This window comes from Stigmatopora argus, chromosome 15 (assembly GCF_051989625.1).
Source record: "Stigmatopora argus isolate UIUO_Sarg chromosome 15, RoL_Sarg_1.0, whole genome shotgun sequence".
In the NCBI taxonomy this organism is placed as follows: Eukaryota; Metazoa; Chordata; class Actinopteri; order Syngnathiformes; family Syngnathidae; genus Stigmatopora; species Stigmatopora argus.
Window position 1 is genome coordinate 14,116,793 of NC_135401.1, and position 26,546 is coordinate 14,143,338.

General features: G+C 40.6%; 2 protein-coding genes across 9 annotated transcripts in view; both read left to right on the top strand.

The window, feature by feature from the left end:
• The first annotated feature begins 70 nt into the window (after positions 1-70).
• On the top strand, positions 71-9,285 carry eif5 (eukaryotic translation initiation factor 5). Of its 2 annotated transcripts, XM_077620381.1 has the most exons (12): positions 71-184; positions 631-884; positions 1,370-1,469; positions 2,256-2,550; positions 2,635-2,716; positions 3,616-3,788; positions 3,861-4,091; positions 4,166-4,327; positions 6,153-6,314; positions 7,101-7,265; positions 7,338-7,481; positions 8,847-9,285. In XM_077620381.1, the coding sequence occupies exons 4-12, from the start codon at positions 2,479-2,481 to the stop codon at positions 8,934-8,936; spliced, it is 1,281 nt and encodes a 426-aa protein (XP_077476507.1). In that variant the 5' UTR covers positions 71-184; positions 631-884; positions 1,370-1,469; positions 2,256-2,478; the 3' UTR covers positions 8,937-9,285. The 2 variants fall into 2 exon arrangements, with proteins under 2 accessions (XP_077476507.1, XP_077476506.1); XM_077620380.1 differs by lacking the exon at positions 1,370-1,469.
• A 2,183-nt stretch (positions 9,286-11,468) lies between these two features.
• Positions 11,469-26,546, top strand: part of mark3a (MAP/microtubule affinity-regulating kinase 3a) — a 59,252-nt gene continuing 44,174 nt past the window's right edge. For 6 of the 7 annotated variants that reach the window (XM_077620441.1, XM_077620443.1, XM_077620444.1 and 3 more), the window contains exons 1-3: positions 11,469-12,022; positions 19,787-19,972; positions 20,056-20,109. In XM_077620441.1, the coding sequence (XP_077476567.1) occupies positions 11,972-12,022; positions 19,787-19,972; positions 20,056-20,109 (291 nt within the window). In that variant the 5' untranslated portion in view covers positions 11,469-11,971. The remainder of the gene's footprint in view (positions 12,023-19,786; positions 19,973-20,055; positions 20,110-26,546) is intronic. The other variant, XM_077620447.1, reaches the window with a different exon arrangement.

Below are 26,546 nucleotides of genomic sequence, written 5' to 3' on the forward strand. Positions count from 1 at the left end.
ATTTTTTTCGGTATGTTGCCTTTGTTTGTGCTTCAGTATTTCAAATGTCTGTCTTATTTTGTTGCAAATGTCATTGGCGGAAACAGAAATGTGTGCTGCGTATTTCCGACCGTTTACTATTCAGTGGTTAAAATGACGTGTGGATCATCCAGCAGTAGTTCGCACTTGGCGGAACATTCTAGAGGTGAGTCCCAGCAGTTTGTTCATCCATTACACGTTAGATACGTTTTCTCGACATGAATTACATAATGTCACCGTCGCTGTGAAACAGTTGAAAATTATTGATCTATATTGGATACATATCCATTTTAATTTCGATATCGAATTTATATTTACGTTCACTGTGTCAAGATAGTAACGACAGCACACTTCTTCGCCTTGGTAGCATCTGGGCTCCGACTATTTCCTGGAAGACGAATACGGGTGGCGCTATTTCCAGTCTTGAAATACTGGTTGTACGTTAATAAAGAAAAAAAAACTAGAGTGATTGTTGATAACTAGCCTTGCTGTGATTTGTTTCAACCACATTTAAACCCTTGAGATCGTACATTACGTTCACTGCGGAATTAGTGGATATCCTTGTATAAATAAATTGCTCACTAAAACTTAATCCTTTCTCCGTGTCTTAAGGTCAACACAACCGAACATATTTAGGATACAGCGGCTGACTTTTTTTGACTGCTTCGAAGCCCTTTTTGCGCATCCTTTCATTTTTTCTAAGCGAGAGAGGTCCCCTCCTCCTTCTCATCTTCCCCCGTCACACAGCACCGAGAAGCCTGCCTGCTGCCTGCAATCGACACAAGACCAGCGGCAGTCATCGACATCGTTCACTGCGCCTCTTGGGACGATCAGCGTTGTGTTTATGTCTTTATTTTGCGAACACGGTAAGTCCATAACGATACTTTTTTAGTCTTAATCTACATGAATGGAATTTCATAGCTACGGGCTCTATTTGTTTAGTGTGGCACTATCAAAATGGCGTCTCCCAGTCACTCGTGTGCGTTGGCCCAGATGACGCACTCTGCACCATGCTAGGCTAATGAGCTAAGCTAAGTACTAACCTGCCCCTTGAAATAGCTTCTGGGCTTTGCTCCAGCGCCTCATTTAATGGCGTCCGGCTGAAAATAGCCAAAAGGCCTTTCCAATAGTTCTGTAATAGGCACCAATTTAGCAATTGGTAAGGCCGGCATGTTTGTGGCCTTTATAACAATTGGCATTGTGTGGAAGTTCCACGCTTTTGCCCTTGCACAATCAATGGGCCTTTCCAAACATATTTGACATATTTCAAAGCCAGAGAGGTCATTGACAATTTTGTTTGTTCGTTTCTTCTGGTCTAATCTACTCTCGTGCTTTCTGTTGGTTTGAACAGTATGCATGTGTTGTATCCTGGTCAGCAGATTCTTTTCATTTGCTGGCAAAGAGCACAAACTTGTCAGGGGAACGTGCTTTTCAACTAGGTTCATTTTAAGGTAGGCAAGAGTTTATGTGGGTTGAGGAATAGTCAGTCAAATTTTGAAAAGTCAAATAGGTTGGAAAAACGTAAAATCTATATTTCCAGAATCTTAAAATTTTAAGAAATACATTATGTGACGCTTTTGTATATTTGCAGTAGGTCTAGGACCCATGATTTAACAGGTTATGGGATTGAAACCTGCATATTGAAAAAAATATGTATTTCAAAAATGTATACTGGGTGGACTTAAAGTTATTAACATTAATGTGCTTGTCCTAGGAACTCCTTGTGCTCCCCTCCAATTTATCACAAATTTCACTGATTTAGAAATATTTCCTTGTCATCAAATCTTTAAAGATATGATTGCCTACCAACTTGTTTAATGGATGTTTTTTTTCCTCCATTGCTATGTCATTCCAAGGATGAGTTGCCTGTTGTACAAATGTAAAGTCACAATCGTGACTGGACTTTATACAGTCGTACTTCGACTTATGAAATTGTTTCCAGTACTTTTTTCATAACTTCAATATTTTGTGAGTAGAGCAGTACTTCATATGCAAATTCTGTAATTTGTTCCACTGTTCTCAAAAATTATCAAACTAAAACTTTTAAAAATGATCAGTGGCCCACTTTTGTATGAAAGTCGAGCTTAGTCCCGTCACGCTTTAAGCTCGTATCTCATGGTACCACTGTAATGTCATAAATCTTTAAGGAACGTAACATTGTCCTAATCCTCCTGTTTCGCTAATGGGCATTTTCTAATAATGCCAGTTTCCTTACGTGAAAATGTTGTGTGTTACAGAGCTGTTGCGCAGCCGTTGGAACCTGTGTGGTGGAAATCTAGCCTTCAAGCGGGGAGCTTGCGGCCACAGCGGCACGGCGTTTTTCATGTCAGAGAACGAGCGCGCTTGCAGTCGTTTATGTCATCCCCTCTTTTCCAGACAGAAGATCCCGGAAAGCCCCCAATCACGATCCTCTTATTATTTCACTGCTGATAGTAGCGTCTGTCGCTTCCTCCAGCCAACATGTCTGTCAACGTCAACCGCAGCGTGTCAGACCAGTTCTACCGCTACAAGATGCCCCGTCTGATCGCAAAGGTACTTGCACCAGACCCAGGAAGGGCCTACAGCTGATTTTCAGTTTGATAATGTTATAACATCTGTATGCATTTTTTTTCCCAGGTGGAGGGAAAAGGGAATGGAATTAAGACGGTCATTGTCAACATGGTTGATGTTGCAAAGGCGCTAAACAGGCCTCCAACATGTATGTCACTAAATCCCTTGTCTTTAATTTTTTTCTTTTTGATTCATTCCAAAAAAAATATACACACTTTTCTACGTACATAGTTTTGTTAGATATCATATAGCAGACAAAGACTGATATTTGAGAAGTGAAATGAAGTTCATGGGATTGATTTACCGAAAGTGCAATTTCTTAAACAAAAGTCAGTCGATGCATGAATTTGGTCACCCTTTGTTTTTTATTGGTTTGAATACCTTTAGCACTTATTGGAACTCAAAATTTGTTTGGTAAGCTCATTGACCCCTGAACTACATACAGAGGTGAAGCCAATCATGAGAAAGAGTATTTAAGGTGCCAGTTGCAAGTTATTCTCCTATTCCTTCTCTTACAGATAGATATAGGCAAATGTATATAGATAAATATATAGACATAGATACTATAGATATGGATAAATATAGATACTATAGATATAGATACTATAGATATAGATACTATAGATATAGATACTATAGATATAGATACTATAGATATAGATACTATATATATAGATACTATAGATATGGATAGATATGGATACTATAGATATGGATACTATAGATATGGATAGATATAGATACTATAGATATATGGATATATATATATAGCAGAGCTGCCAACCTCCGTCGACCCCATTTCAGGAGTAACCTTGTCCCATTTCCGGAGTTTATCCGGAGTGAATGCGATTCACCTCTTGCGTTGGCCACACCTTGCTGTATCCTCTTATATCAAAATTTGTCTTATCTCAAATTACTCGTATGTTGAGGTATTACTGTATATATTACAACATTTATTAATTGACCTCTTTTGGATAAATAACTGTAGATTGGTTGTTTAGCTCTGATGCGTTGAAAACCTTTATCCCTCCATTTCTTCTTTGTCAGACCCGACCAAGTTTTTTGGCTGCGAACTGGGCGCCCAGACCCAATTTGATACCAAAAATGACCGCTACATCGTCAACGGCTCGCATGAGGCCAACAAGTTGCAGGACATGCTAGACGGGTTCATCAGAAAGTTTGTGCTGTGCGCCGAATGCGACAACCCGGAAACTGATCTGGTAAACCTATCGCCTTCAGAATGAAAGTATTGGCTGCGAGGGAGTAGCTGATTTGTCTTGATTCTCTTCCAGAATGTGAATCCCAGGAAGCAAACCATTGGCACGTCCTGCAAGGCATGTGGTTACCGCGGCATGCTGGACACTAGACACAAACTCTGTACTTTCATCCTAAAAAACCCGCCTGAGGCCAGCGAGGGTGGGTCTGCCACTGTTAAAAAGAAGAACCGCAAGAAAGACAAGGAGAACGGCTCCGGAAGTGGAGAAGCTGGAAACCAGGAGAACTTTGACGCCCCCGATGCGGTGGTGCGTGAGCCATCCCTCCCGGTGGCAACACTGCTGACTTGGCATCTCCTGACTGACGTCTGCATTTGTTTCAGGACGGAGATGACGATGATGACGACTGGGGGGAGGAAACCACCAAGGAGGCTCAGAGAAGGAGAATGGAGGAAATCAGTGACCACGCCAAAAACCTGACACTTAGCGAGGACCTGGAGAAGCCGCTGGAGGAGAGAGTCAACCTCTTCTACAACTTTGTGAAAGTCAGTTACACATACAAATAACCATGTTACGATTATACAATATCAATTATTTAAACAATGATGGGCTATTTGCCTTATTAATTTTTAACTTGTATGTACTATTCATTTCATGTTTAATTTTTCTTATTAGAATGATTTTCTTCGTGTGCCAGGAAATAACACAATCTCGTATCACATTACACAGACAATAGAGAAGGGTGTCATGCTGAAAATGTAACGACACATGATATTGACTTTCGTTTTTTTTTAAATTTAAAAATACTAATGAATCTTTTCAGCCCACTTTCACTGTTATTAGGCAATGCAGATTTGCCTTTAAGAAAATATTTCCAGCCCACCTTGACTGTGTTATTAGGCTTCACTTATTCCCCTTTAAGAAGGGACAGCCAGTGTGATTGAGAGGAGTCGTGGTTACAGAAAGTCAGAACCACGTTGCCTTCCAACGGTACGGTTTAATCTATCAACACTACTGTACCTACCCACACTATTATGCACTCTTACAACAAATATGCCTGCCAACATAGTGAGTAAACTGCGCTTACAGAATTTGAAGTGTCTGCTGTCAGTTGCCTCATAGTCAAAATCCTCTGCACTTCTAATTGTGGCATACTCCAATAGCACGTTATCTGTAATTGTCAGGTCTAAAAGATGACATAATTCAGGGAGGTTATCTATTTCTACAAACATTTCCCCCTTCTCCACCCTCGCTCTTAGCATAATACACAGTCGTACATCTACTTACGAAATTAATATCTTCCAGAACTTGTTTTCGTAAGTTTGATTTTTCGTAAGTAGAGCAGTACTTAATATTTAAATTCTGTAATTCATTTCACGGCCCTAAAAAAATTTACCAACTAAACCCTTTAAAAATGATTGGTGTGTCCCACCTTTGTACTGAAGATGTGAGGAACAGACAAAAATGATAAAAACCCTATTTATTAATATACTAAAATGAATAACAAGGATGCAAAAGCATGTTCTACTCGTGCAGTACTACAGTAAGGATGAAGGTAACGTTAGCACATAAACACACCAACAACTTCAAATTATGAATTCTAAGCAACTTGGGACTAAATAGAACACCAAAGGACTAACAGTCTCCATCTCGTCAGAGGCCATGCCAAGGATTCGTCGCCTTTAATGCTCCCTTCTGCTTCAATTGCGGCGCAATGCTAGTACGGCCATATTACCTCGCAATATCAGACAACCGCATGCCACTTTATCTTCTTTTTTCCCATTGATGGATAACGACCTGCTTATTTCATTCGCACCAATATTTTAAATAGAGAACTCTGACGACAAACGGCGGTCAAAACAGAGTTGTTGTTGTGGGTGGCTCCGTAACGGATACAGGGAATGCATTTGCGTTTTGGGAATGTCGTAACTTGGAACATGTTTTCATATGTTGTGACGGTCATTTGCATATCAAAGTGTTTCGTAAACTGAAAGTTTGGTACCTAAGAGGCAATCGTAATTAGAGGTACTACTGTGTCTGATGGACGAAATATATTTAGCTGGGAGGGGAGATATTTACTCTCTCAAACATTTAATTTTTAAAGACCAGAACATTTTATAAGGACAAAAAATAATGGAAGAACAATACCTTGGTACATTGAAAAATAGAGGAAGGGGAAGAAGGAAAGGAATTGGTATTAGTCCAATAGTAGACTTTTCCAAAAAGGCATGGTCTTGAAATCAAGTTTTAACAAACGAATCTCCCTCACTAGGAGAGCAGTGGTAGGAAACCTATGACTCTTGAGGGGTCACCCTGTAAAAAAATATTCCAAAGTGGTTCCTGTAGTTTTTTTTTTTTCTTCCCCTTCAGCAAAGGAAGGAGAATGGCACGGTGGGCACAGCCGACAAGGAAATCCTGGCTGAGGCGGAGCGTCTGGACGTAAAGGCCATGGGCCCGCTTATCCTCAGCGAGCTACTCTTTGATGAAAACATCCGTGAGCAGCTCAAGAAGTACCAGCGTCACTTTCTGCGGGTGCGTCCAGTTTGGATAGAAAACTTTGTTGCTGTTCACTCAAATCCAGTAGATCAGTTCCTGTTGATTTTGGGGTATTCCCACTTTACTTCCCATTTAATTTGACTCAATTTGAAGGTCCCAACTGTAAAAAAAAAAAAAAAAAGATGTGTATGTATATATATGTGTGTGTGTGTGTGTGTGTGTGTGTGTGTATATATATATATATATATATATATATATATATATATATATATATATATATATATATATATATATATATATATATATATATATATATATATATATATATATATATATATATATATATATATATATATATATATATATATATATATATATATATATATATATATATATATATATATATATATATATATATATATATATATATATATATATATATATATATATATATATATATATATATATCTCGCTATCTCTCGCTATCTCTCGCTATCTCTATCTCTCTCTATCTATCTCTATCTCTCTATCTATATATATATATAAATAATCTGGTCTAATTTGAAAAGGGGCTGTATGGAAATGTTTTCCTGAGCAATCGCAACTATATGAGAAAGATGACAGAATTTTATATTTGTTTCTATTTATTTAATTCCTTTCAATCTGAATTTTTGACATTTTAAATGTTTTTGGTGGTTGAAACAAATAGATATTTTCAGGGTGGGTCAAAAAACTGTTTTTGTGAACATTGGGTTGAACCATACTTGGCAAAACTTCCCCACAAGTTAACATACTAACATGTTGTTGCCTTTTTTGTTTCAGTTTTGCCACAACAACAAGAAGGCCCAAAAGTATTTACTGGGAGGCTTTGAGTGTGTCGTGAAGCTCCACAAAGTCCAGTTGCTACAGAGAGTTCCCATCATCCTCAAAGATTTTTATGATGCCGACCTCCTGGAGGAAGACGTCATCTTCGCATGGGCTGAGAAGGTCAGAATTGTGTGCTCTTTCAGCATGTCGACGGTCGGCGATTGTTGACCGGTTTGGTTGACTGCGCCATAGGTTTCCAAAAAGTACGTCTCGAAGGAGCTGGCCAAAGAGATCCACGCCAAGGCTGCCCCCTTCATCAAGTGGCTGAAGGAGGCAGAAGAGGAGAGCGAGGGCAGCGAGCAGGAAGAAGATCAAGACGATGACGAGAACGTTGAGGTAATCGGAGATGTCAATGGAAGAGCGTAACTATTTAATTGGCGATGATGGACGTTCACTCGTGGCTCTTGTCATCCTTGCGCTTTTAATTTAAATAAATTATCACTAGTAGATTTCCACTCCATTTGGACAACAGTTGTTGATCTAATGCCAACACTCCAATGGACTGGATGTCTATCATTATCAATGGCAGACAAATAATAGTTTTTTTTTTTTAAATTATTACAGATGTTTTCTATATTAAAAATAATTTGATTGTTCAAAAAATAAAATGTCTAAATTAAGATTCATTCAATTATTGTATTTTTGATGAGAAACATCATATCTTTTGTAAAATATTTAAACTATTTCAATTTTAATTTATTTTTCAAAAAGAGGAAATTGGTAATATTTAGAAATTTAAAAAAAAGTGGTTTGGGAAATTTCTTTATCTATAATTCTTATAAAGAGTGATTTATGGGTGTGTGTGTGTGTATTAAGATTCTCTCGATATCTTTGTCCAAACCCTGCAACATAGAGAGTTGACATTTTTTATAGTGGCCAGAAACAGCTGTCGGATCCTAATAGACGAGTGATTGAATTTCTTCACCTTCTCGAAGTGTGTAAACTCAACTTTTTTTTTTTAAAGCTGAAAGCAGAGTTTATATATGAATCTTTGTTTTTACATGATGTGCCCTAAACGCACCGCGTGGCTGATTGGTCCACCAGCGAGTTTCAAGGTGCTCCCCAGAACACTTTTTTTTTCCCTGTCGTGCCAGGAGTTATAGAACATCCACCCATCCATAAATCACGCTTTATCTGTTCTCTAATCCTTATAAAGCGTGATGTACGGATGAATGTGTGCGTGTGTGTCCACCTGGAAACTCGCTGGCGGAAATTATTCCCGAAATGACGTTTGTAAATGACGCGGAAAGGCGAAGACGGGGCCCCCCTGCTTGTTTTTAAATAAAGGAGAATATATTTAAAAATATCAAACTGGGACCAAAATATATATTCTTTGATTTTTAATTGTTTAAATTTGTATTAAAATAAAATTAATATTTGTAACCAGTTAAAAAAAATATTTGACAACAAAGGAACGTCATATATTACTTTTAAAATTAAACCATAAAGGAAGAAACTGGTAATCTCATTGATTTAGTCATCATGAAAGCAAATTATTACCTATATGATCAACCAAAATGAGATACCTGGGTTAAAAAGCAATCGTACGTACACTTGCATTTTTGTTTAATTAGATGTAAACCCCAGTAATTTCTACGTGTGCTTAATTTTTTGTATTAATCGTAATGATAATTATTTGGCAGCCTACAAGTCAATGTGCAGGATTGTTGGTTAAAAGTGAATTCCAAATTTGTTCATCAGGTGGTTTATTCTTCATCGGCCCGCGAGCTGAAAGTGGAGACGGTGAAAGCAGAAAAGGAAGAGGAGGACATCGATATTGACGCCATCTGAGACAGTAATCATCGCGACTACGATTAGCATATTAATGACAACGCTTTCTTGTTTTGTGGCTTTGACTCCGTTTTGAAAAGGCTTAGTAACTCCTCCCACTTTCCGCCCTGTAACCACACCCCCTGCTTTGAGGCATGTGCACGTAAGCTAGTTGGCCGCACATCACTCTTTTCTATTTTGTCACATTGACGTGCGTCCCGGCTGTGAAAATGTTCCGAGTGATGCAATGGTGGTGCTCGTTTGGGGGGATTTTAATCATGCGTTTTCCGGGGATCACTGCAGTGCACTTTTTTTTGATCCCTTGTATTTTTCCAATCAATAAAGAAAATGAATGTTTTGCTATCCACAACAGCTGTACTCATTCTTATTGCATTCCACTTGATGACACCATGTATAGATCAACCGGTTATCAGTGCCGATATTTGGACATGTGACATATATCGGAATTGACCGATATGAAGAAATCAATTTAAAAGAGGGTTCTTTCAGCTCAGATGCAGCTGTGCCCGTCTCTTGTCTCTCCTGCTTGCTATCACTCACTAACAAAAATGACCTGCACATCTGCTAGTCAAAGTCGACAGCTTTAATGTTGCAACTGCTATGCTCCAATTTGGTGGCCTTTATTGGTAATAAACACCCATGCACAATGTAAATTTAACCTCTTAAACTTAGATGTCTTGCCACTATACAAATAAAGTTGTACATTCAATAACATCCACATAAGTTGAGTTTGAGTTTTGCGTTTGATTTAATAAGGAACGGCACATAATGAACATCAGTAATTCCTTGCGATACGAGCTTAATGTGTAATGGGACTGAGCTCGTATGTCAATTTACTCTTATCTCAAATCAATTTTTCACATGAAAATGAACCAAATACAAATTAATTCGTTCCCACCCTGAAAAAAACACCAACAATGGAAAAACATCTTTTTATTGCTTTTAATTCACCACCTACTCACAAAGTAACATACCTATCTAGTGGTTATATATATAAATACATATTTATATATATATATGAATGTGTGTATATGTTTATATACAGTTTATCGATAAATAAGGATAATTGCAATCATTAATAAGAGGATCATTTGGCCGAGGTTCTCACTAGGGTCGTGAGGGGTGCTGGCGTGGACTCCCTGAATTGCTGGCCAGCCAATTGCAAGGCACGAGAAAACAAACAACCATTCATGCTCGCCCTCTTAAAACTAAGGGCAATTTAGATTGTCCAACCAGCCTACCGTGCATGTTTTTGGAATGTGGGTACCTACAGAAAGCCCACACAGGCCCAGGCAGAACATGCAAACCCCACACAGGTGGATTGACCTGGATTTGAACCCAGAACTGTTAGGTTGATGTGCTAACCACTCAGGTGCAGTACAGCCATATAACTAATATTTAATAAATACACTTCTTGATAATTGTGCTTGTGTACTTGTATTTTTCTATAGGCGTGAAGCTATGTAGTATGGTACTAATAACAGGGGTGATCCTACTTCGTGGTTTTTGTATTATCGCGGCCATTATCCGCGATATTCGAGGGATTACTGTATAATGTATACTTGTGAAAATATTCAGCCCCCTTGAACTTTACAACCTTTTGTCACATTTTAGGCTTCAAACAAAGATATAAAATTATCTTGTCAAGAATCAACAAGTGGGACAGTCGTGAAGTTGTACAAAATCTATTGGATTTTTTTTAACCATTAAAAAAACTGAAAAATGGGGCAAATCCCGGTCGGTCTACCTGTGTGGAGTTTACATGTTCTCCCACCAATTCAGGGTGTTGTCCCCCACCTCTGGCCTGAAGTCAGCTGGGATAGGCTCTGGCACCCTAATTAGGGTAAAGTGGTTCAGAAAATGAGAAAATATGTTTAAATTGAGTAATGTTAGTGGAACAGGATTTTTTGTTCCTCAAGATGAATTTCACGCTTAACATTTTATAAATCTTACTGTGAAAAGTGCGTAATTTGGGGAATGTGAGAAATAGTTCTTTGTATTTTTTTCTTGAATAAATATATATTGAGCAAACTGACAATTTGAAGTGGCAGTGGTTTTAAACGGGCAAAAGGTGTGGAAAGAAGAATAATGTTGACCTATTGTGTAGATTAGAATTTCATAGCAGAACATTTTAGACATTTTATGTCAAAATTGATGAATCTTGGAAATTATTCCCAAATGAATTGAAAATGGTTGAACAGTTTGAATTGGCAGTGATTGGCTGGCAACCAGTTCAGCGTGTATTATTGTGTACCTACTGCCCACTGTAAACTAGGATATGCTCCAGCACCCCTGACCCTCTTGAGGATAAGCGGCTCCAAATATGAATGAATGAATTGGGTATAAGCACTGCATATATATATCTATTTTTTACACGATTTACGTTATACGCATGTGTTGTATCGTTGTCACTGATGACTCAATTTGTGCGTGACAGCGAAAAGTGAACCGCAAAATAGCGGGGCTTTCTAGAGGTCTCGGCGAGTTCCGGTATTGACGAAAGCTCATTTGTCCAAGCCCGACAGAGGTCCTCGAACGCCTCTTAATCCGAGCCCAGCCGCTGAGTACTAGGAGCCATTTTGGTCCCACCTAAAATCACACGGAGCTGCGCCTCCACTTCGGGCCGCTCGAGATGGACCAAATCGTGCCGAGGTCGAGGATTGACACCTGCGAGCCAGTTTGAACCCCCCACGCCCCCTCCCGACGACAGAGCCCCCCCGCCGCGTGACATTGGAGGCCATGGTCCGTCGCTGTTAGGCGGTCTTGAGTGCGAAAAAAAGCCCGGGGCGTTTTTTTGGGAAGTGGTGGAGGAATAGCGCCTCTGTGAAGGTTGGCGGAGTTCGCTTGGCCCCATAGGGTCTCGGGCCAACTACCGTTAGTATTTTTTTGGTCGTCTTTGAGCACGTAAAGTGTTGTTTTTGTGGAGGTCGGGCTTCACACTTGGTCGCAACTCCATGCGACTGTGCCCCCCTTCCGTCACCGCGGGATTGAACGAGGTGTCACCGGATTGTGGGCCGCTTGCCCTCGCCTGAAACATGTCAACCAAAACCCCTTTGCCCACCGTCAATGAGAAGGCGACAGAAAGTGTGAGTATCCGTTCGTTACCAGTTCCATTCACACATTTTTCTGCATTTCTAGCACAGAATCATAGTGTATTGTTCTCTCACACAGACTTCGTAAACAATCCGCTTCCTCCTCGGCCCTCCCAAAAGCCCTGCTAATTCTAGTGTGTCTTTTCGGTTCAAGTCTTTTTTGGTCACAATTGTATTTGTCGTGGACACGTGTCTCGTTTTGGGGCGATAGTTGCTGATTTTGGATGTAATGGTGAGACTTGCGAAGGCCCCAGACGAACAAAACTACAGTACAGTACTTTGCCTGTTGGCTTGGCAAAAGATTGAGGGGATTGTGTTCTGGCTTCCGTATGGCTCTTCGAGGTGTCAATCAAGGGATTCGACCAGTCAAATTTAGAATACCATTTTATTCCCTCCCATTCGTGACCAGCAGAGCTCCCTGTCTGATTTACTGCTCAAAACAAGCGGTGTTAATAGCAGCATTTCCGGGTTAGCTTGTCAGAATAAATTTATAACTATATTTAGCATGTAGGGCATCAGTAGTACCTTCTAGCACCTTCTGTTGGGGTTTACTTTAAATGTAAATGTAAAAAAGGGAAATTACACGTATTGTACAAATCTATACTTACATGAGGCATGGGCGTTTTAAAAAAGTATAAAAAAGAAACAAATGGTATAAAATATAATCTTTACCTTCTCCTCTATTTGTCATTCCTCAAATTCAAATCACTATGCAAAGAAAGAAACTAAATAAATAATTGATTGAATAACTATTTGCTCAAATTCCCTTTTAAGCAAAAAATACAACAAAATAATAGTAAGTATAGTATTTTTTGCAATCATTGAATTGAATTGAATGCTTTTATTGTCATTATACTAGTGTCGCGATCTCTTCCGGTATGCTATGTTCCCGGTGAAAGTTGCTAGAAATCTTATTTCGCTGCTCGTAACCGATGTCTAGTAAGTCTAAACGGTTATAACTGAATTTAAAGTCCGGTTTTGCCGAACAACTCGTGACAGGACACACAAAACACTTGAAAAGGGTGCACAAGTAGAGAGAGCTTCTGACTGCTCCTCGCGCAGGCGCCGCCATCTTGGGGGAAAAAATAGAAATGTATAATTAAGTTATAATATTGATTTATCTCCAAGGCCTACTACAACTCACTTTGTTTTAGAAACATCCTCACATATAATGCTAGTAAATAGTGAAGAACCCTGTTGAGGTGCTCAATTGGGAATTCCCATACTTTACCTACACTAATCCCTCGTTTTTCGCAGATAATGTAGAGCAGACATGGAAAGACTATAATGCAGGGGTGGCCATTAAGTAGATTGCCAAGGAACTATCGGTAGATCACCAAGGAACTATCAGTAGATCGCCAAGGTGCTATTGATAGATCGCACGACAATAACATTCTGATCCCTTCCATCTGTCGGTATCCTTTGCTAGGGTCTTATGAATTTGGCATGCCTGCAGTAAACTTTAGTATGAATTGAGAGTGGATTTTCACCCCCATTCACTGTCGCTCCCATACATGTTGATAGAGTCTAATGGAAGGTATGCATATACATACACAATTGCTGAGCTTTGTCGGTGGCCTGTAAAACAATAAAATAAATACATTAAAAAAAGGTAGATCGTGGAAGCTTAACTCCTTGAAAAGTAAATATTGGAGGAAAAAAGTTGAACACCCCTGCTAGAATCTATTAATATCTAAATATAATCTATAAAAAATGTAAATACTTTATGTACTGTACTCACAGTGAAAATAGTTCATCTGCTTGATTTAAATAATAAAAAGGTTATTGGAGCTTTATTCCAAGTCCTCTTGGTCAGATTCGAGAGGCATTTTTCTAGGACATATATTGCTGTTGTTGTTGTCTTGAGACTGTAAAGACGATTGCCAAATTCAATGGCTGCGACCACGTTATCATCCGTCTCCTTTTGAGTGTCCCCATGCATTGTGTTGATGTCCTATTGTCATGCCAGCTTGATGGCCGTATCTATGGCGTAAATCCATCATAATGTAAATTCAACAGAGTTGGAGGCGGGGTGTCTTAGTCCACACGAGAATTTGCATTTCCGCACTTTGGAAGATGCGAGCTTCGGGTGGTGAACAGGAGCATATGCGCCCTGGTGGCACAGTGAAAGCTGCAGCGCTTTGTGGAGAAGAATGGTCGCTGCTACGTGCAGCACGGACACCTGGGCGGAGAGACCAGCCGTTACACCTTGGATCTCTTACGAGAATTGATTTTTATTAATGCACAAGAGGCGTGCATCTCACTTTTAAGTGCATGGTGGACCCCATTAACATTAACAAGATTCCTACCAGCTGAATTACCGTATTTTCTCGCATATAAGCCGTATTTGTTGCTCAAAAGAATGATAACTTAATCCAGGGTACGGCTTAAATACGGATAAGTTAGACTTGAAATGCACGAAACTGCAAGGTGACAAAGACAAAACGCCTTAACGCAAGACAATGCCGCCAATACGGTCATTTATTTCAAAATAAAGAACAGATAAACAGCTAAAATGTTAAACAAAACTTATTGAATGAAATTCAAGAAAAAAATATCTTGCTGAAAACGTGAAAAAATTCACTCACTTGTGCCTGCCACTGCTCACTCAGGCGGCGCCATCTTACCGTAGTTAAACGTGCTCTGACTGGCCACAGTGAAGTAGCCTTGATAGATGTGTTGTCTTGATAGTTGTTAGGGCTGATCGAAGGTCTTGTGGTCGATCATTAAAATATCAGTCTTGATCCCTGCGTAATGTGTATCTTGTGCTGTTATTGCACAGAGAGACTTGGTGAACACTAGACCGCTACGGACACACTTCCTGGCAGGCAACACCCTTTCGGAACACATAAAGGAAATGATTGTACATTTGTGATTAGGAAATAAAACAAAATTCCGCTTTGATTTTTTATCTTTTTATTTCTGGTTCGAAAGTGACAATTGCAGTATTATGAACCATCGAAACAATCGAGATATTTCGACATTAGAACCAATATGGTCGCCACAACATCTTAGACTTCTGGTAAGAAAATTGTAATTCCTGTCATTCAAAAGCATCAGTTTCTCCTCAAGATAGACTTATTTCTTTTTTCAAATTGAATAATTTGATATTTTGCAATCAAATCCAGGTCACGTCCATCTGTGTGGAGTTTGCATGTTCTGCGTGGGTTTCCTCCGGGTACTCCGGTTTCCTCCCCCATTCCAAAAACATGCATGGTAGGCTGATTAGACGCTCTAAATTGGCTCGAGGTATGGGTGTGAGTGTGCATGGTTGTCTGTCTCCTTGTGCCCTGCGATCGGCTGGCCACCAATTCAGGTATGAGTGTAAATTAAAATTAATCGTGATATTATGATGATTGTGTTTATGTCTGGCATGCCCATGAGACTAGTATCAACCACGTTACCAGGTAAATTGAAGTAAATAAATGAAAATGATTTATTTCAGAAAAAGAAATATTGCAAACTTAACATCGCTCTGCGATATGGCATTCCATAGCATCTTGATGATATTGGCCAGTTCTATTCCTGTGTATTTCTTGTAACTTTCTCTTGATTTTTGGCTATGTTTGTACCACTACCTTTTATTACAGGGACATTTTCTGTTAATTTTGGGCGATTTTCAGGTCTGTTCTTATGTCGCGTCGCCTCTTGTTGATTTTGTGTTATTTTCATGAACTCTAAACTGGTTATAGCCCTTAATAACACTCAAAAGTTGATTAAAATAAAAAGTCTGAATATTTTTATGAGTGCCCTCTCAGAGATTAAAACATTTACAATTGTTGTGGCTTTATTCTGAAAGGCCATTTTCCCAGAGCAGTTAATGGCTGGCCGCCAGCTTGATGTACGTCATGGATTAACCCCCCTCCACCTGTTCCTTTCCTTCCTCTCTAACTCCTTCCCGTCCCGAATCGAATCGTGTGGGTTGTCAGTGGAAGTGTCGAGTGGCGTCTAGGGACTCAGGTCATTGTCCAGTGCCGTTTTTCTGCGCCGACATGACAGGCTCACAGGAGGCACTGCAGCCTCTTGAGTAAAAGGCGGAAATTTGCTGATCTTTTTATTTTTGGAAAAAACTAATAATGCGATGCTTTTTTGATGTTTCCTGTCTTATCGTTTCCTTTATTGTTGATCTGGTTAAAAATGGTAGCCAAAGAGTTAAACCAAAATGTACTTTTTATCATCTGGTATAGCTAAAAGTTAAATTTTAACCCTTTATTCAACACTCTTATTTTAAACACTATGTTAAAAAAAATCTACTTCAAAATGCTTTAGGGGCCGCAAGTAATATATTTCCATTTTTCAGTTATATTAATTTATATGTTATTAACATTTTATTCGGTTTCTCTGTGTGTTTATGAACCTTTTAAAAATGACAAAAGTATACCAATTTTGTATGACATGCATATGCAAAAACAGAGCAAAAATACAAGAAAACGATTTATATTAAGTCGTCAAAATGATGCTACAAAACCAGTCCAGCTCTTCTGCACTATCTCTCTCTTTCATGTCACTCACACGGAGCGGCAAGAACAGCATTTAAATCAACATTAGAACCAAATTCTTTGTAATATGCAAACAAATAATAAATATAATAACATACCCACCCCAATAATACACCCACAACTTCAAATTATGTTAGGCACACTGAGGAAAAACTCTGTGATGAACGTGGGGCAGCACAAGAATCAGGAACTCGTTGCCCGAGAGACAAGGAGGGTCATTTCTTGACTCACTAATTACACTGACAGAATGGCTCCTCTGCTAAACTGGCTGGCTTCTACAGTGCGCTAACCTTGCGCATTCAAAGACTCACTGTGAATGGGAGGCCAGCGAGGTGTTGGGAGATAATAGGAAATGAACACCAGCACGACAATTTAAAAAGAAAAATATTGTATACAGGAAGTGCTTGTAGCGTCGCTGTGTGGATGTTGTGAGCGTGGTGAGTGGCAAGTCAGCCTTTTTTGCCTGCTAAGACCAGAGAGGCCACTCCAGTGCAACATTCTCAAATGCTGCTATATCAAGTATCTGATCTTTTGATAGTGGGAGAGTTTTTTGTATCCTGGAACGGTAATTTGCATATTAAAGTGTTTCGTAACTTAAACATTTCCTATATACTAGAAGCATTTCTAAGTCAAGATACCACTGTATTTCCTTACATAAAATTATACTGGAATAAAAGATAATAGATGAGCGAAGTTTAGTCTCGTTTTAGCAACAAAAACACTTTAATATTTGTGGAGAAAATCTCTTTTAGAACAATTAGTTTGTAGTTTTAGTTCCCGAAAACTTCAAGAACCAGCGTATTTCCTTGGACTGAATATGGAACGACAACTGTGAGTTTCAGCGGTATCTTTTAAAACAACTAGTTTGCAGTTTTAGTTCCAGAAAACTTGAAGAACCAGCGTATTTCCTTGGACTGAATATGGAACGACAACTGAGTTTCAGTGGGCGTGAAGAGGACATGCATTCGGGTGCGGTTCACTTGATACTAACCCTTGCCAGTTTTGATACGGTCAGTCCCGCTGGCTTTTGAAAAAGATGCCTCTCCAACAAAACCAATAAATGTGTCGTGAGAAGCGCAGCCAGCAACTAAGTTGACATGACCACTGACAAATCAGGTCCAGATTTGTTGTCAATGAGAGAGGCTGGCAGTAAATGATGGGTGGTTGAAATTTCCCATTTGAGCTTGAGATGAATTTCAAATACTTATGTAATCATTTTCACTTTTTAATGTCTCCCATTTTGGGATGGTAGATTTCCCCTTGAAGCCAAATTTCGATGGGATCATTTTCTCTTTAACGTGTTCACCTCCGTTTTTTAGTATGAAAAAAATCCAATTTCAACAGGATACATTTCAGTTTTTAAAGTGTAACCTACGTTTTGTGTGTGTGTACGTGTGTGTGTACGTGTGTGTGTGTGAAAATATGGTGTATATATAAAAAAAGTTATTAAAAATGTCTAAATCTACGCAGATGAAAAATGGCGAGTGCTTCATTGGATTGGATTGGATAACTTTATTCATCCCGTATTCGGGAAATTTCATTGTGACAGTAGCAAGAAAAGGCATAGTAATAAGTTAGACAGTACTGTCGCAAACGCCGCAGAACAACGAAGCAAAAGCAAAAAGTACAAAGCCAATCAAAGTCAATGGGATCATTAAGAATCACCAAATCAAATCATTAAGACAGGAAAGCAGCAAAAACACAAAACGAGCAAGAGTGGACGGAGCTACTGCCACCGGCTTCCACTTGAACGGCGCCATTTTGGTTGCGGTAGCAAAAACGGATACAGACTCAAAAGACGTAAAGTTGGACAAAAACTGGAACCACACACAGGAAGTCTTCCACAAGATGGGGAACTTCTGCAGACTGTGACCGAGGTAGAGAATATGCAGAGTCACTCTTCCAAGCTTATCCGCACAGTTCCTCAGTAGTCTGGAGCTGAAGACAACAGTAGCAGAGTAGAGCCCCTCGACTCCGTTGCTGGTAAGTGCCGACAGCTCTTCCATCTTATCCCACGATGGAATGGTTGGTCAGAAGCGTTGCCTCTTCTCCCGGCACTTTTGTCCAGCTCCGAATCTCCGGCGGCACAGAGGGTTGCTCCTTCTGCTGCGTATTGTAACAGCTAGTCCCATGTGTGTGACAGCGTAGGCATGGCTGAATGGTTCCAAAAAAGAAGTAGCCGAAAGAAGCCAGGCTAACAGAACAAGGAAAGTTGTAAAAACATTAAAGTATAAAGTACAAAGTAAAGTAAAAAGGAATGTATTAAGAAATATTAAAATGTAATTAAAAAAAGATAGAAGGGCTGTAAAACACGAAAAACATAAGTGTACAGAGCTACTGCCACTGGCTCCCGCGTGAACGGCGCCATCTTGGCAATTCATCTCTGTGCCGAAGAAGGAATCTACAATAGAGGGAGAATGGGCGTGGCAAATATCATATGCCGTATTAATTTGAGTATAACGCACACACGTGAATAACGCGCACCCATAATTTGTGACTAAAAAAATGGTATAATTTTTTTTCTTCACTTTTTCCCAGCTCACACCAAGGATTGCACGGATACTGGTAACTGGCCCGCCATTGTGCCATTAAAGTATTCAGCTGGTATGAAACTTTTTAATGTTAATGGGTGCCGCCGTTAAAAGTGACACACAGGAAGTGAACGCTTTCCCCCCCTGGGGATGCATGCGTGTTGTGGCGATCTGTTTGGTGCAAATAAATAAAAATAAATTGTTATGAGGTTAAGAGTTCTGAGGTGTAGTGTATGGTCTCTGCGCCCAGGTTGCCATGCTGCAAATTGCAGCGACCGTTATTCTACTCGAAGCGCTACCGCTTTCCTTTGGCCATAGGCGTGCATGTGCTGTTGTTCACCGCCCGAAGCTCGCATCTTCCGAGGTGCGAAACTGCAAATTCTCGTGTGTACGAAGACACCCCGACTCCAAGGAATATAAAAATGAACCAGCATTACAAGGGTTTTGTGCCGTAGATATGGTTGGGAAGCTGGCATGGTGATAGGACGTCAACACACTGCATGGGGCCACTCAGGAGACTGATGACAACATGGTCTTAGCCATGAATTTGGCAATCGTCTTGATAGTGTCAAGACAACAACAACAACAGCAATATTTGTACAAGGAAAATGCCTCTCAAATCTGAGTACTCCAAATCCAAATGGATTGGCCATCTTATCATTGTCAATGGGAGCAAAGGGAATATTTTATAGTTCTGAAATAATACCAACTGGTTGGTTGTCTTGCAGCACACGTCCTCTCACAGCAATGGCCGACAGGAGGTCAGCGGCTCCCGTTCGTCCCGTTCGGGCGTACGTTCGCGTAGCGACGAGCCTCAGCAACCTCACGTGGGAAACTACCGCCTGCTGAAGACAATCGGCAAGGGGAACTTTGCCAAGGTCAAGCTGGCCCGACACATCCTCACTGGGAGAGAGGTGAGTGGACATTCATTGCGGATGGCCTTTTTTGTGGGGCTTTTCTTTGAATGTTTGTCTCTTGCTTCTTCTTTGCTGCATAGGTGGCCATTAAAATCATTGACAAGACGCAGCTGAATCCAAACAGTCTTCAGAAGGTAATTTGCCAAAATAGCTCTTTAATATTGACGCTATTTAGGACTGTCTAATAAATTGACTAATCAACTAAAAGTACAGACAGTTATCGATTTAAGACTATGCGAGGTATGTCTATTCGACGTTACGACCGCAAAAGTCATGAAGCATGACAGTTCAGTGCGAATGTTGCATATGACCAGTGATTCTTAACCTTGTTGGAGTTACCAAACCCAACCAGTTTCATATGCGCATTCACCGAACCCTACTCCAGTGTAAAATAAATTATGATTTCTTTTTCAAATTCAAGATACCGTAATACCTCTTCGAGCGACACCTCTATTTGAACGGCAGCCTAATAGAACGGCACTTTGGTGGAAGAATTGAAAAATAGAACGGCACCCTCTAATTGAACGTCACTACGGGGCACAAATTGAAAAATAGAGCGGCATGCCGGTGAAATAGAGGTTTTACGGGAACACGTCATGTTTGTAGTATAGTAGAAAATTACCGGGTATTTTAAACTTCCGCAGAGCTCGATAAGAACATAAAAATTTGGCAATCATGTCAAGCGGTTCCGAATATCAGGATGCACCCCCTTTGAAGCGGAAGAACTACGACATAAACTTTAAACTGGAAACTCTTGCGTACGCCGAGGAATACAATAAATCAAAGGCTGCAAAAGACAAGAAGGTTCCTCGTGCATTCATCCAACATTGGACGGAACAGAAAGCACAGCTCGAGGCTCTGTTGAAGGCATCTTCGTTTCATCAACCAAGCGACTCCAAGGAGCCGGATGCCCTTTGAAGGACAAGGGTTTCGACGAGAAGCTCATCAGATGGGTTCGTCAGCAACGTCAGAAGAAGCTCCGCGTCAGCCGCATGCTAATCCAGAAAGAGGCGCTCACTTTTTCGACCGACGAAAATTTCAAGGCAAGGAATGGCTGGTTGGAAAAGTTTTTGCTTCGCCAGAATTTGGTCTCACGCCGCCCGACGACTACTTGTCAGAAAGAGCTGGAGGAGTATGCTGAGAAGATCGTGAATTACTTATTGTTCGTCGAACAGAGCCGTCACACCTCCAACTATACATGCATTTTTGCTGCCGACGAGACGGCCGTTTGCATGGATTACTCGAGCAGTCTTACCGTTGAGAATGAGGGAGTCCGAGAGGTCCCCGTGAAGACTGGTGGTCATGACAAGTTCCACGTTACTGTCATGCTGACCGCTCGATCCAACGGATTTAAATGCCGACCGTACGTCCTACTCAAGAACAAGCGACCAATTAAGGAGATTGTCACCAAGTTCAAGAATACGCTCCATCTTTGTTGGGCCGTCCGCTCCTTCTTCAATGACGATCTGACTTCTAAGTTTCTGCAGTAGATCATCGGTTCTTCTGTTTGGCAAGCGCCTTCTTGCCTGGGATTCATTCCGTTGTCACATTAGCGATGCCACCAAGAAGCAATTGAAGAAGCTCCAGATTGAAGTGGCCGTGATTCCAGGAGGCTGCACCAAATTTGTACAGGCCCCCGACATCTACTGGAACGGCCCATTCAAGGCCAAAGTCCGACAGTTATACGAGAACTGGATGTTGCACGGCGAGAAGAGCTACATACACCAAATTTGGCAACATGCGAGCACCAACAATGGAAGTTTATTTGAAATGGATTGTCGATGCTTGGGATCAGCTGCCGAAAGATCTAATCATTCAGTCAATCAAGGGATGCGGACTGACCAACGCTCTCGACGGCTCTGATTTGCAACTTCTCCAGCAAGCACGAGTCAATGCTGGCGGCGATGAATGTCAATCAAATCAATCAAAAGCCTTTATTTTCATCATACACAGCTGCGTATAATGAAATTGGTGGTGCTACTCCACAAAGTGCGTTTTCTCAGTAAAAAAAAACATAAATACCGTATTTTCTCGAATATAACACACAGATTTTTGCTATATAATTAATTCCAGTAGATGGGGGTGCGTGTTATAATCAATAACTAAAATAAATTACAAATTTTCGATCGAAAAAAGCATTGTCAAACTCACTTTGACGCACGGATTTTACGTCATCTCGTAAAGCCGATCGAAAATCGGAAAGCCGAGACCACCACTGCCCCCCTCTAGCCTCGTACTCGTCTCAGTTCACCCTCTCTCAGTTCAGTTTTGGACATTGTACAAGCAACATGGCATCAAAACGAGCAAGTTATACCGCAGCGTTCAAAAGAAAAGTCATCAAAGTGGCAGAGGAATTGGGCAACAGAGAAGCTGGAAGAAAATTCGATATTAGTGAAGCTAACATCCGTGGTTGGAGGAAGAAGAAAGACTCATTATTGAAAGAAAAAGCAACAGCAAAAGCATCAGGACGTGGAAGAAAAGCAATGTTCCCAGAGTTAGAGAAAGAACTTCTTAAAACGATTGCTGAGAGAAGAGCTGCAGGGTGTCGAGCTGCGTATCCTCGCCCTGAAAATCATGAAAAAAACCAACAAGGATTCCGGCTTCAATCGTCTGCATGTTGGTGCTATAAGTTTATGCAACGGCACGACCTATCTGTAAGAAAGAGAACGTCAATTGCCCAAAGGATGCCGGAGGACTACGAACATAAACTGATGGAGTATCAGCGGTTCATAATCAAGATGAGGAAGAAGCACCACTATGCACTTCGGAATATAGGAAACGCTGATCAAACCCCACTGACTTTTGATCTGCCGAACTCACTGACTGTGGATTTTAAGGGTGTAAAGTCAGTCACCATCAAGTCTACAGGAAATGAAAAATCTCGCTTCACTGTGATGCTTGGTGCATACGGGGATGGCTCCAAGATGAAACCAAATGTCATCTTCAAGCGCAAGACCCTTCCGAAGGATGTTGTGTGAGATGTATGAGGAGACGGATGAGAGGACAGACAAAGAGAGAGAGGAATATCTGCAGAGACTATTTAAAGATTCTGATGCGGACTCTTCATTTAAAGGATTCTAATGAATAAATTTGTACTCTTGATGAACACTTGTAGTTTAAACACGTGATAGTCTTTTCCATTGTGCATATCTTCAAATCATTTATCTATTCAATTTGTATGTTCCTTTTCTTGTTTGAGAATGACAATAGATATTTGAATTAAAACATGGTATTGTCAATTGAAATGTAGTCAATGTTCAAGGAAGTCTAAAAGGTATTGCAACATAACATGTCTACATGATATGTTTGTCCACTCTGTGTATCATCTATTGTCCTAAAATTCAAACGCATAACTCCACCAACTGCACGACACTCGACACGCTCGTACCTGAAGATTTCTCTATCCGGTTTTGAACAAAACAATCGTGAAACGAAGAAAAAAAGGTAAGATTTCTGATTTTCGTCAGCGGGAAATTTTAGGTGCGCACTATATTCGATTACTGCGTTTTTCCAGATGTTTTTGGCCCAAAATTACCTGCGTGTTATTTTCGAGTGCGCGTTTAATTCGAGAAAATACGGTAGTAATATAAAAGTATAAAAAGTCACTTCCTGGCTAGGTAAATTCTAAAATATTGCACAATCTAAGATATTGCACTTTGTTATTGCACACCCCGAAGTTATTGCACAGAAGGGATTGTGTGTTGTGCTAACGCAAGTTCAGAGTCCTGATGGCTGTGGGAAAAAAAACTGTCCTTAAGTCTATTTGTCCGTGCTTTGGGAGACCTGTAGCGTCTGCCAGAGGGCAGCAGCTGGAACAGGTTGTGACCAGGGTGGTATTGGTCCCTGACAATGTTCCCGGCTCTGCTGAGGTAGCGAGGGCTAGCAATGTCATCCAGTGAGGGCAGAGAGCAGCCGATGCTCTCCACAGTGGCTGTATAGAAGGTTACCAGAAGCTTAGTGTCCAAGTTGTTCCTCCTGAGTACCCTCAGGAAATGGAGAGGTTTCTGGGCCTTCTTCACCACTGCCGTGGTGTTGGTAGACCAGGAGAGCTTGTCCGTGACGTGGACCCCCAGGAATTTGAATTACTGGACCCTGTCTACACATACTCCATTTATGAGGAGTGGGGCCAGATCTGTGCTGCGTTTGCGTAAGTCCAGGATTATTTATTTCGTTTTTGTGGTGTTTAGTGTGAGATTGTTCAGTTTGTTGACCTCATCTCTGTAAGCAGACTCATCCCCTCCTGAGATGAGTCCAACAACAGTGGTGTCATCGGCAAATTTGATGATGGAGTTAGACTGGAGGGTCGGTGTACAGTTGTATGTGTACAGGGAGTACAGCAGAGGACTCAGTACACAGCCTTGAGGGGAGCCAGTGCTCAGTGTAATGGAGGAAGAGAGGTGGTTACCAAGTCTAACAGTTTGTGGACGGTTGGTTAAGAAGTTCTTAATCCACTAGCAGATGGAAGAGGATAGTCCAAGGTGGGAGAGTTTGTCAGCCAGAATGTCCGGTATTATAGTGTTGAAGGCTGAGCTATAGTCAATGAAAAGCATCCTCACGTAGTTCCCATGGTGCTCCTGGTGGCTCAGTGCTGTGTGTAGAGCTACGGCGATGGCGTCCTCAGTGGACCCATTTGCTCTATAGGCAAACTGGTGACACTCAACTGAGGGAGGGATTGTATCCCTGATATGGTGGGCGACCAACTTTTCAAAGCACTTCATGATCACAGGCGTAAGTGCAACAGGTCTATAATCATTCAGGCTGTCAATGGTTGGCTTTTTAGGGACAGGGATAATGGTGGCAGATTTCAGGCAGGATGGGATGCTGGATTGTTGCAGGGAACAATTGAAGATCTTTGTGAAAACACCAGTCAGCTGGTCAGCACAGGCTTTGAGCACCTTCCCAGGTACTCCGTCAGGGCCAGCAGCCCTCCTGGTATTCACAGTCCGCAGTACCTGTCTCACTTCATGTTCCTGAAGCTCCAGTGTACTGCTGCAGGGTGGTGGTGGATGTGTTGAGACTAGGTCTGATTTGTCGTTTCGCCATTGACGTCCATCGCTGTCTTTTCCCAGGGAAATCACCCCCCTGGCCCGGTTTTAATGTCTGAAAAGCGCCAGTATTTGTATTTAATCAATAAATGCTGCTAGGAAGTGGATTTTACCCCATTTTAGTGCATTTTTTGCCATTTTGCGTATGGACATATATGGACGTATCAACGTTCATCGCTGTCTTTTTCCCGGGGAAATGATATGGTCGTCTTATATTCGGGCCAGTACGGTAATGATAGCCAATGAGTTAATTTATTCAGTAAAATTAAACCATTGCAAATGAGAAAGGTTGTTAATGTTTTTCGTTAATTTCAATGATATCCGATGTAATTTTGACGAAGTGCTTGGTCAATAATAAATCAGTTCATTTTTCAAGCAAGGTCACAGCAACTCTACTATGTCTATGTGGATCAATGACAGCCAATGATTTAAATGTTCCATAATCCTATCTCTTTGTGATACGCTCATGTCTCTGTTTTTCCAAATTTAGGAGCATTGTTTTTATGCAATTATTTTTTTAGTTCTCAAGACTCTTTGTTTGTCTTGCATATCTGATCACTTTGGGTTTTATTAGAGTCATGATTTGGAGCTACTTCGATCCTGTCAGGCTCGCTAAGAGTTGGTCTGTTGGGCTTTCGCCCCCACCGGTGCCATCCCCAATCCCCCGGTGGTTTTCCATCAGTTTTTCCAAAGCGCCATTGATTTGGCACCTTTTGTGTGTCAGAGACACCCCCTCCAAAAAAGCATCGAGTCATAACAGAGGAACTGGTACTAACACACAAAGCGCCAACACGGATTTGTCACGACACACGATTTCCTTCAATGTTTATTTTAAGAAACTGAAGCCGCCTTGAAAGATTCCAAGTGCTGAAATTGCTGTCGTGTGAAGCTATGGACACACAAACATGGCTAGTCCCAGTAATGATGAATAGTTTACAAAACCCAAGAGAGAGACGATTGTTCGCCATGGATTGAAAATGCTCTCTAATCCCGCAGATTTGACCTTTTGTTCATACCTTCTGTTGACTGGTTACACAAAACAGCTACCACCTGATCCCTAAGAATCGAGCAGGCTGGTTGCTAATGATCGTCTTTTGGTTCCACTGAATGCAAGAAAGGTCCAATCAAGGGTATGACCATATAATGATATGGTGATACTTTGCAATAGTTTGTTTCCCAAAAGGTTAGTGATATGCCCCTGCTAAGAATCGATAAATCCTGTCACCCCCCAAAAAAGGATTCACCTGTTTGCTCCAAAAAAAATTCTCCATAATACTGTTTTTGGCTGCTATTTATGATTTGAGATGTAAAATATTTTTTTCTGGTGTGAGACCAATAGGTATTCATTGCGCCTGCCTGTATTATGTTATGCACATAATATGTAATGTTATTATTTTTTTGTTAAAAACTGTTAATCAGACATGTTTTTGTACAGACTTAAAAAAAAACAAAGTATTTGGAATAAGTAATCATAAAGTCACACACAAATCTCATCGATTTACGTACACACGAAGAATGATTGCTGA